The 12,139-nt window shown below is 45.5% G+C and overlaps 1 protein-coding gene across 1 annotated transcript in view; it reads right to left on the reverse strand.

The window, feature by feature from the left end:
* The window catches only part of LOC116972456 (copine-3-like), a 79,200-nt gene that overhangs the window by 36,319 nt on the left and 30,742 nt on the right, over nucleotides 1–12,139 (reverse strand). Inside the window, exons 5-7 of the mRNA XM_033020177.1 lie at nucleotides 5,165–5,236; nucleotides 4,941–5,024; nucleotides 34–123 (exon numbers count right to left, since the gene is read on the reverse strand). Coding sequence (XP_032876068.1) covers nucleotides 34–123; nucleotides 4,941–5,024; nucleotides 5,165–5,236 — 246 coding nt within the window. The remainder of the gene's footprint in view (nucleotides 1–33; nucleotides 124–4,940; nucleotides 5,025–5,164; nucleotides 5,237–12,139) is intronic.

Genomic DNA, 12,139 nt, shown 5'->3' on the forward strand with positions numbered 1-12,139 from the left:
ATACATGCATTGGTCGGTACAAGTGAAAAATACCTTGATTGGCTTCCTCAGATCACTGTTACAAAGTGTCTGCAAGGGAATTTTATACGGTTTCCAAGTGGGATTTAAATTTCTTTTCACAACCTGCAAATGATAAAAACAAAAGTTAATTCCACTGTAGAAGATCACAAAAAAAAATATTTGCATTGTATCTTGTCTCTAATATTAATGTTTTAATATTTAATTACCCATTTAGAAAGCGCAAGGCATAACTTTAAGGTAATATAGCTTTCGTTTAGCCCCAGACATTTTTCAGTGGGGATTGAAAGCAATATTTATACTCCATCAAAATTACAGAATAAACATTGAAGGATTATTTTATTTCTTTACTCAAAAGGACTGTTTTAAAAATGGCCAATTCAAATAATAAATGCTTGATCAATGGTGTTTTATCATTAATGTTTTATTATTATTAATATTTAGTGTTTTCGGAGTCATTCGTAACTGTCACTATGTCATGTTGTTACTTGTGGGCGGAGCACCAAGGCAAATTCCTTGTATGTGAATACTTGGCCAATGAACTTACTTACTTACTTAAAATGTTCTAGTTCACAAACTCTATATTTACTAGGTAGATAAAAATGCCCTATGATGCTCTCTTGGTCAATCTGCTTACCTCTATAAATTACATACAGGTGCACAACCTTTTATCCGAAGATCCAAATAACGAAAACCTCCGAATAGCGGCCATTTTTTCGGTCCTTGAAGAAAGGTCCTTGAAAACGTTCACCGAGGGCGGCCCGCAGAGGTGACAGCGGAACCTCCGGTCGGTCAGCGAAGAAAGGGGAACTAAGTCCCCATTCATAAAAGAGAAGGTGAGGGCATATTGCGCGGGAGGGTTAATAATTGACAATATGCTGCTGCCTGCCCGCTGAGTTAAAAAGTTCCCACGGTAGACTCACGATACACAGTGCAGATTGTCGCTCCCTTCAGTTTCACCCCACCTACGCCCCTCTGCTTCCCCGCCATGTGTGTGACCCCTTCCCTCCCCTCTCCAGCTCCCCGCCCATTGCACCGGCGCGGGGGCTTTGCACTGTCTTCACGTAGGCGATTGCAGCAGGACCGTGCCAGTCACCGGAGACGTCAGGACCAATTGGACACCGACCCCCAGGCCCACCGCAAGCACGGAGAACCCAGAGACCCACAGCCAACAGCAGCCCAGCCCAGCCCCGCTCCAACTACAGAGGAACCTGGGTTGCAGCTCGGGGCGTCGTAGGGGGCCATCGGGGAGCGGGTTCCTGTTGGTCCTGACGTCTCCGGCCACCTGCCATCCTCCGGGAACTGTACCGCCCTTGCAGGAGAGTGGGGTTGTTTGCAGTTGCAGAGGGAGGGTGTGCAAGGTACGTCTTGTTCTTGGGGTGGCGGATGAGGGGGCGCAGCTCGGGTTGTGGGCGAACTGCCACTTGTCGCCGTAGCGGCCCATCGGGGAGCGGATTCCTCTGGAGTTGGAGGGGGAGGGGGGTATTGTGCTGTTTGATCGCCCCCTGCTATCCCAGGGACAGGGAGACACAGCGGCTTTTTAGACTGGTGGGCAATCACTTCCAAAGTTCTGCCCACACAGTCAGTACACCTCTCCTACACTGCATTTCATACAAACATTTATTCTGCAAGAAAAAACGACATTGAAGACTCAAACTCGCGATCGAGTAACTGCCAGAATCAAGGCGCAAACTCGCGACCTTGCGGATATGAGCCGAGCACTCTACCACTGAGCCAGCCATTAAAATCTACGCTAAAAAATTTCCATTCCGAAGACCGACAAATTCTGAATTACGAAAAGTGTCTGGTCCCAAGGCTTTCGGATAAAAGGTTGTGCACCTGTATTTTCCAAAGCTTTACTGCCATTTTCTATTTCAAACATTCATTCATCTTTAGTCACAGGCTCCGTTGCCTCTTGCTAAAATGTTCATCCACCTGAACCCATACATCCAATCTGGATAACCACTTCAAGCTTAACATTCTTTGAAGTATTTATGTTCACCGCATCAGAGATCACGTTTCTCCACACTCCGTTCATTCCACATCAACATCAATCTCTTCAGAAGATTAGGTTCCACTGGCTTGAATTCCACTCACAGCAGTCGTTAAAAATCGATATACGAGCCATTGGTTACTCCTCCGAACATCATCATTGACTCAATATCTCCCTTAGTCTCATGATACAACTATAAGGCTCCAGTGGATGCATCTCCAGCCAGAGATGTCTTTGACTGATGCTACCCATCTGTGGGTTTCAATATCACTGTACCTTAATTGGTATACGTGACAATAAAAGACCTTTGAACCAAGTATTCAAATATATTTATGTTGATACTCCAATGCAAGGAGATATCATGTTAGAGTCATAGAGTGATACAGTGTGGAAACAGGCCCTTCGGCCCAATTTGCACACAACGGCCAACATGTCCCAGCTACACTAGTCCCACCTGCCAGCATTTGGTCCATATCCCTTCAAACCTGTCCTTGTACCCGTCTAACTGCTTCTTAAATGTTTGAATATCCCTGCCTCAGCTACTGGAAGTGGAATCAGCTTGTGGAATCAAGGGATATGGGGAGAAGGCAGGCACGGGTTATTGATTGGGGATGATCAGCCATGATCACAATGAATGGCGGTGCTGGTTCGAAGGGCCGATTGGCCTCCTCCTGCACCTATTTTCTATGTTTCCACCTCCTCTGGCAGCTTGTTCCATACATCCACCACCCCTGGGGAGAAAAGGTCACCCCTCAGATTCCTATTAAATCTTTCCCCCTTCACCTTAAACCTTTGTCCTGTGATCCTCGATTCACCTACTCTGGGCAAGAGACTCTATGCATCTACCTGATCTATTCCAGTCATTATCTTATGTTGTTTCAAATTTACAATTAGAATTTAAAAGCTTACTCCTCTTGGAAGCTAAACAATATCATTTAGGTCCATTGCCTTCACAGGAACATTACTAATGATAAAATAAGGAATTTAGGTCGGAAATCTTTAATTTCCAAGAAAGAAAAGTAGAGAACACCAAAATAGAAGTTTAGATTTTTAATCCCCAAATGCAACTGAACACATGATGGCTGCTTATGAAAACACGCATTTGCACCTCTCCGTTGATCTCTTTCCCCAAGTCTGGACACATCCTTTTGCAAGGGTGTCGGGGGTTATGGGGAGAAGGCAAGAGAATGGGGTTAGGGGGGAGAGATGGATCAGCCATGATTGAATGGTGGAGTAGGCTTGATGGGCCAAATGGCCTAATCTGCTCCTACCACATGATAATCATACTTTATTTGCCAAGTATGTCTTGCAACATGAATTGGATTTGCCATAAGTCATACTAATAAAAAGCAACAGAACACACAAAATACATTTTAACATAAACATCCACCACAGTGACTCCTCAATATTCCTCACTGTGATAGAAGGTACAAAAAGTTCAATCTCTTCCCTTCTTTGTCCTCCAGTGGTCTGGTGCCTCTAATGTTCCGTTGACGGGATGATCTTACTCCCGTGGCCGGCGGTGGGCCTCGTCGTCAAGGCGATCAAGCTCCTGCATCGGGGGAATGTCAGCTCCCCGCGCTGGGCGATCTGACCCCGGGTCGAACGTCGTGCGGCTTTTGGAGCTCCCGACATCGTTCTCTACCCGAGACTGAGAGCTCCTGATTTTAAAGTCCGCAGGCACTTTTGGAGCTTCGATCCCAGGCAAGGGATCGACTCTGATGTTAAGTCCACGCCTCACGGTGGGGCTCAAAGTCAGTCCCGAGCGAGGCCTCCAGCTCCACGATGTTAGGCCGCAGAGCGACCGGGGATACAATCCGGAAAACAATCGCATCTCCGGCAAGGTAAGAGATTGATAAAAAGTTTCCCCCGACCCCCTCCCCACCCTCCAACATAAAACAAACCAGAGAACATTAACACATGCTTTTTAAACACGCTAAAAATAACAAAAAAAAGACGAAAAGACAGACAGACTCTAGGCGAGGCTGCTATCGAGGCACCATCCCGTTCCTGGATCCAGATCATGTACATGTGCCTCGCTATCCTCTGAAGTTTTTCATAAGTTCATGTTCATAAGTGATCAAGCTCTGCTCTGTCAAGGATGGGAGGTTGAGGAGGGCATCGTGAGGGTGACAGAGCCATCTTACCACAGCAAATAGCAATCTCTCACACGTCAGACACCGATGTTTCAGCAACCGATAGTCCGCCTACCCCTGTAATCTGGACAAAATTACATGAGCTCAATTAAAAATGCCTGAGTGGTAACATTGCGAGTGGCAAGTGTTCTTTCCGGTCTCGCCAATGAACAGGAGGCCACACGGGGAACACCGGATGCGGTAGATGAGGTTAGAGGAGGTGTGAAGGAAGAAACTGCAGATGCTGGTTTAAACCGAATATAGACACAAAAAGCTGGAGTAACTCTGCGGGTCAGAAGTGTCCCGACCCGAAACGTCACCTATCCCTTTTCTCCAGAGATGCTGCCTGTTATTTCATTACTGGTACATGTTACAATTAATGTTAACTCTTGATAGACGCAAAGTGCTGTGGTAACTTAGCGGGTCAGGCAGCATCTCTGGAGAAAAGAAACAGGTGACTTTTTGGTTGTTCCGAGGAGGTGTTCTCCAGGGATGCTGCCAATGTTATTCTAGTACTTTGTGTCCTTTTAGGCAGCACCTGCAGTTTTTTGTTTCTAACTATTTTGCGTTTATGTTTATCTGATATAATAATAACCCAATTTATTCCAGACATTAGAAAGATGTACTTTGACATAAAACTTCCAAAACCTAATAAATTGATCTGGATGAAGTGTTTTGAGAAAACACACCCACCTACAATAGATTTATATAGTCAGAACATTCCATAAAGTGGGAGCATAAATATCGCCATGCAATATCTACAGTCATGAGGTCCTTCAGGAAGCAGCTCTCACCTCAGTCCTATGTACCATTTGCCATTTTCCATCAGGAGACTGCTTACAAAATTCCAGATAAGGATCAGATTTTCCCCAAAAATCCTAGAACCACAAAATAAAAGCAAAAACGAGGCATTTTGATTCCAGATCTAAAAATGAACACTGTAAATTATATATTTTGAATATTCTAACATTATCCAACGTTTAAAATCATCCAACATCTTTTAAAGGGTGAATATTACCTTTTTATCTAGCTTGCGAGCTTGAACTTCAAAGTTAACCACTCGATTATCATTTACTTCTTCTGCAAAAATCTACAGTAGACAAAGACAAGAACATTTACTAAAAAGTGACATTTATCTTTCTATCCATCTGCTTCTGCAAAATCCATTAATGACGCTTTGGCGCCAGGGTGACTGCATTTGAGTTAATTTGGGAAACCTACTGCTCGGCAAACATCTATGCTACCCATTAATTAATTACATGTAACAATGTTACAAAATGTTGAGATTTTAAAAATCAAGTCTGCAGTTTACCCATCAGATAAAGCATAAAAAGAAGTTTAATTTGACACCTAATTCACTTTCATATCTTCAGTATTAAAAAAGTTATGGCCATTTTCATACTCGGAAATTAGCATCTTGTTCCCTATTGCTTTTCCATTGACTTAACTCAAAAGCTGTGATCAAGGACAGTCAAAAGCCCATAACTTTCTTAAAAATTATGAGCACTGAATGAAATTTTCAGTTATTATAGATTGAAGCATTCTGAAACAAATATGAAACAATCATACTTGGATGACCTGAAATTAAACCATATAATTAGTTAGTTACCTAATTGTAGCTAATTACAAAATTCAATTACTAGATCTAAACATCGATCAATTTCTTAAGAAAAGGTTAACATTTTTAAATAGTCCAAGTGTCCAAATAACATTCACACAAGAATTCACAATATAACATGATTTTTAAATCTCATTGTCATGAATTTATAGGCCAAATGGAAGGAATTTTGTATTTAATTCCTGTAAATTAATGGCCATTTAAATCATTTTGCGAGTGGGATTTTGTGGTACGCGATCGTTTGGAACGTTGCGGTTGCGGTGAATTTAAACCCCATGTCGGCAGGAAAAATACTGCCGGTTCGGATGGGCTCCAAGTCACCTTCTCGCAACTTGAAATTTTGATTAAAGGCATCCTAAGAAGCACTTTTTAATGTAAAAATAAACGGCATACCTTGCCTTGTCCCCTACGTGAGATCCATCCCGTTGTCGGCGTTCACGGCTTTAGAAGATGATTTTTAATTTACTCCAGCAATTAAATTATCCAGCGCAGTTTAAAAATAACTCCAGAGAACGAATGTCAGAGCGATTTTTCTTCATCAACTAAACATCCTGACAAACATCGATTTCAACAGCCAGGAGAAAACGGCATTTTTAACCCGCCCCCCTCTCAAAGGCGCCAAAGTCACGCACACAGGCAGTGACAGAACTGCAGCGCCGCTGAAGGTAAGTATTGTAACATACCTATTACATGGGAGACAAATACAGGCATGATCCTCATATTGCTCTCCTAGCTCCCAGAAAAATCACTTTTATTCAGCTCTTCCTAAATACAAGTCTATACATTTCTGTCCGTGTAATGTCCCTCTTATGAGTGGCACAGTGGCGCAGCGGTAGAGTTGTTGCCTTACAGCACCAGAGACCTATGTTCGATCCCGACAATGGGTACTGTCTGTACAAAGTTTGTACGTTCTCCCTGTGACCACGTGGGTTGCTCCGGTTTTCCCCCACATCCCAAAGACGGGCGGGTGTGTGGGTCAATTGGCTTCTCAAAATCGTCCCTTGGGTGTAGGGTATAAACTAGGTGGGCTCAAGGGCCTGTTTCCACACTGTATCATCTGAATAAGGGGCTCGACCCGAAACATCACCTGTTCCTTATCTCCAGAGATGCTGCCTGACCCGCTGAGTTATTCCAGCGTTTTGGGTCTATCTTCGGTGTAAACCAGCATCTGCGATTCCTTCCTATTCATCACTGAATAATTTGTTGTTGACTTTTGTTGTTGTCGTCTAACATGTTGACAGAATTGGTCGTCCGACGCATTACAGAGTGCATCGTGCCGTCGTTTCCGGGGATCGCCACGAGGTGGCTTGATGGATCTCGGATTCGAATGGTGGTGAATTTAATTACTGACGCCTGCTTTTGTTGAGAGATGTCTCTTGAGATATGTAAAGTGTTCCACATTTTAAAGTGTTTTGCCATGGGCCTTCATTGACTGGAGCAGATTGGCGGGGGTCATTAATTTTAAGCATGTTAAGCGCTTGGTCCATTTTCTGTTAAGTGCTTCAGCGAACAAGTAGACAACAACTTGGAGCTCAGCTTCCAAAGGCACACATGAACACATATACTTGATGACTTAAGCTAGTTTCGAAAGGCCCTGTCCCACTTACGTGTCCTTGGCACGCGACCTCGTCGTCGCTTTGAGGTGCACGGGCATCGTATGGCCGCGCGGGGCCGGTCCCACTGAGAAGCGCGGAGGGGTATGGAGTTGTGCGCAGTATCGCGGGGCGCTCCGAAATTTTGTAGCGAAAGAAATCTTCGCGCGCCACCGGCCTGTTGCGTAACTGACGGCCAAAGTGGGACAGGCCCAAGACCCTGGCGTGACGCAACGTCTCACCTCCAACAGCAGCAGAAGTAGGCCAGCGATCGTCGAGCTCGGCCTGGAGCTCACGGCCGTTGCGGTCCGGATCCGCCCCCACTTCTACTCCCAGAGCGGGGCCAAGAAAAATTGAAGATAGACACAAAATGCAGGAGTAACTGAGCGTCCTGACCCGAAACATCACCCATTGCTTCTCTCCAGAGATGCTGCCGGTCCCGCTAATTTACTCCAGCATTTTGTGTCCATCTTCAAATGGCGTCACGTGCTCCAGACGGCTGTGCGGGCGCATGAAGTAGCGCGCGACCTTCGCGGGACCGTCGCGCCTCAACGCGACCACAAGGCCAAGGACACGCAAGTGGGACAGGGGCTTTAGTGTCCAATAGATTAACAACAGCAGGAAACCTGAAGGAAATAACAAGCTCTTCAACAAAAAAAGATTGAGAAGATTATGAAGAGTTTGGGCAGCACGGTGACACAACGATAGAGTTGCAGCCTTGCAGCGACAGAGACCTGGACTACGGGTGCTGTCTGCATGGGGTTTGTACGTTCTCCTCGTGCATGGTTTTTCCCCGGGAGCTCCGGCTTCCTCCCACATTCCAGGCTAATTGGCTTGGTAAAATTGTAAATTGTCCCTAGCGTGTGTAGGATAGTGTTAGTGTGCGGGGATAGCTGGTCGGCGCAGACTCGGTGGGCCGAAGGGCCTGTTTCTGCACTGTATCTCTAAAGTATTGGGGCAATAATGGGCTTGGCAACAGCCTGCATGGAGAACGAGTCTGCTGTGAACTTATAGGTTACAATCACAGATTGTACATGAGGATGATGAATTTCTTTGAGCAGCCACACTTAGAGGTGCTTCATGGAGCCTCACATTTGAAGACATTGATGGTTTGAACAAGATTTTAAAAAAGGCCAGCTATGGCCAGGGAGGCAAATGAACCCCAAAATTAATGATGCCTGGTTCAAAGGGCATGGATAAGGCAGGTTTGGAGGGATATGGACCAAACACAGGCAGATGGGACTTTGTTCGCTCGTGTGTCAGATGATGTCCTGCCATCGCTTTGCCACAGCCAGTGCCACATCTGTGCCTCTGCGGAGATCGTCCGCAGTGCATGCCTCTCTGCCGCAAGTCAGCAGGTGGGCCATTGTCTGTACCTCTCCACAGTTGCACTTGTCAGAGTTCGCGAGGCCCCACTTCTTCAGGTTGAGTCCACAATGTCCCACTCCAGTGCAGAGGTGGTTTAGGGCTTTTCATGTAGTACAAGGCAGGTGGTTTCCTGGTGCCATCTGTTGTTTGGTTTTGGTGCCTGGTACAGTTGGCCCTCGTTCCATGAAGCTGTTCCAACTCTTCAGGCATTTCTTGGCATGTTGGTGATTGTGCAAGGGGTTTGCGGGGATCTGTTTCCGCATTGAAGAGTTCTGCTGCAGCTGCCCGATCACATCTTCGAGATGGTTCGTCGATGCCTGCCAGCTCGTACAGATGTTCAACCTTTGTTGTGCATGGAGTGCATACTGTCGTTGTGTCCTTGGGCAAGACACTTCACCCACCTTTGCCTGTGTGTGAATGTGTGTGAATGTGTGTGAGTGATTGGTGGTGGTCGGAGGGGCCGTAGGCGCAGATTGGCCGCCACGCTTCCGTCAGTCTGCCCCAGGGCAGCTGTGGCTACAGAAGTAGCTTACCACCACCGAGTGTGACTGAGGAGTGAATGAATAATGCGATGTAAAGCGCCTTGAGTATTAGAAAGGCGCTATATAAATCCCATCCATTATTATTATTATTAACCTTTGTCGGCTTCAGGCATCCTGTGGTTTTCCTGCAGGCAGTGTTCAATGCAGAGTCCACCTTGTGTGCATGTTTAGAGCGGCTCCAGATGGGACTTGCATATTCTGCCACTGAGAAACAGAGCGCCAGGGTTGCAGTGCGGTTTGGTGTTGGGTCACTTCCAAATCAGCTGTTTGCCAATTTTTCGATGACATTGTTCCGGGTGTTGACCTTTGCCTTGGTTTTCTCAACACGTTGGCGATATGATTATGTGCAACCGAAGACCACACCTAGGTACTTCGGGGCTTTGCAGTGTTCCAATAGGACATCATTCCATCGCACCTGCAGTAGATGTTTCGCATCCCCGTTCCGGAGGTGAAAAGTTGCGCTTTGCGTTTTTGTTGGGTTTGGGCGCAGGGAGTTCTGTTGGTAGTATGTTGTCATATTCTGCGGAGCAGCCTCTAGTACGGTCTCAATCTGGCTGAAGTCTGAGGATTGCGTTGCGATGCATAAATCATCACCATGCAGAAACTACCTCGTTTTTGGGGTATTGGGTTGGCCATTGGTGTATATATTGAACAACATTGGGGCAAGGACACTGCCCCGTGGTAGACCATTCTTTTGACAACGACGATGACAAAAGCCAACAGCAAGCTACAACAAAGAGAAAGGAAGGAAGGAGGACGGCAGAGGAGACCCCACATCCCCAGATTGACCAGAGTCACGGATGGGCCTTTATCAAGGCCGGCCCTCCCCGTCCTGTCATGGAACTGTGAAGGCATATCCCGTGCCAAGGGAAGATACACTAATAGGGAAGATAGTTTCAGAAGAAAAGTGGGATGTTCTCCGTCTACAGGAAACCCACCGAGGCCCGAAACACCGACGACCAACAATAACAGGTATGCTACTTGTTGCAGAACGCAAACATGGCAAACATGGAAGTGTCGTCTCCATTAGACCAGATGGGACTAATATAGCTGGGACATGTCGGCAGGTGTGGGCAAGTTGGGCTGAAGGGCCTGTTTCCGCACTGTATCACTCTATGACTCTACGGTGGTGACTGCTGTTCCCTCCACATTTCCTGGACGTGACATGCGGTAAAAATATACAGTGGACTTTAGAGACAAATAGTTCTGAAAACCATATAATTAATGCCGCTGATCCTTCCACGGGACATTGCACTCTTCCTCAGATTTAATATTGTAATAGCCCTGTCCCACGGTACGAGTTCATTCAAGCGCTCTCCCGAGTTTTAAAAAAATCAAAGCTCGTGGTAAGCACGGAGAATGAACGTAGCGGGTACGTCGGAGCTCGGGGACGTCTCTTAGCGGCTCGTAACGCTAACGGCAGGTACTCGGGAAGACTCGCTAACAGCAGGTAAGCACGGGAAGACTTGTGAAGACTTTTCAACATGTTGAAAAATGTCCACGAGAGCCCCGAGTACCGACAAGTGGCCATTACCGTAAATCTCCGAGTTCAAATCAGGGCAAACTCGGGAGAGCACTTGGAATGAACTCGTACCGTGGGACAGGACTTTAACTAGATTGGACGCAGTTCAAAATCTTTGTGTCCTCCTCACTTGAATTATCTTTTATAGGTTGTTCTGCCAGAATGCGTGTTTCCATAACATGAATTGGATACAACACGATTGATGAATTAGGGAACACTATTTGTATTATGTGGGCAGAATTGGTTAAAACACAATTACAATCAGTCAATCAGTTTAGTTTATTGTCACATGTACTGAGGTACAGTGAAAAGCTTTGTTGCATGCTAACCAGTCAGCAGAAGGACAATACATGATTTCAATCGAGCCATTTACAGTGTATAGATGCATAAGGTAATAACGTTTAGTGCAAGGTAAAAGCCAGCAATTCCGATCAAGGATAATCCGAGGTAGACAAAGATGCTGGAGAAACTCAGCGGGTGAAGCAGCATCCATGGAGCGAAGGAATAGGTGACGTTTCGGGTCGAGAACCTTCTTCAGACTGAGGAGGGTCACGACCCGAAACGTCATCTATTCCTTCGCTCCGTAGATGCTGCCTCACCCGCTGAGTTTCTCCAGCATTTGTGTCTACCTTCGATTTTTCCAGCATCTGCAGTTCGTTCTTAAACAAGGATAATCTGAGGGTCACCAAAGAGGTTGATAATAGTTCAGCAATGCTCTCTGGTTGTGGTAGGGTGATTCAGTTGCCCAATAAAGCTGGGAAGAAACAGTCCATGAATCTGGAGGTATGTGTTTCCACACTTCTATACCTTCTGTCTGATGGGAGAGGGGTGAAGAGGGAGTGGCCAGGGAACAATTAAAAAATTGCTTTGAAATTGACATGCAAAAAATAAAAACGCCATGGGGAAAAAACAAGTGTCGGGGATGAAAAAAGTTTCCATGTAACCTCCCTGCAGTAATCAGACACCACTGCCTCTTAAGAACACACTATCAATTTCACCGTAGGTGGCCATTAAGATTGACAATTACTTCTCTTCACACTTGTGCAAAAATAATCTATATAACACGCAGCCTTCAGTATTTTTTGCTTGCAGAAATGCAAATAAACATATAGCTATTAAAAGACCTTTATCTTTGAAAATCCAGCAGGGAATAAAAAACCTTGTTACTGCGAGTCTAAAACTCTTCTGACCCTCTGTTCCCCATTGATGCAATTATTTTTATAATATGATTTTCAAGAAAGCGAGGTTTTTTAAGAACATAACAATCATGTTATGGCAGAACTCCCTGCATTTGATGTGTTTTTCTTGAACGTACAAATTTTGTTAGCAAATATAACTGAATTAATAAGAT

Source organism: Amblyraja radiata, chromosome 4, assembly GCF_010909765.2.
Source record: "Amblyraja radiata isolate CabotCenter1 chromosome 4, sAmbRad1.1.pri, whole genome shotgun sequence".
Classification (NCBI taxonomy): domain Eukaryota; kingdom Metazoa; phylum Chordata; class Chondrichthyes; order Rajiformes; family Rajidae; genus Amblyraja; species Amblyraja radiata.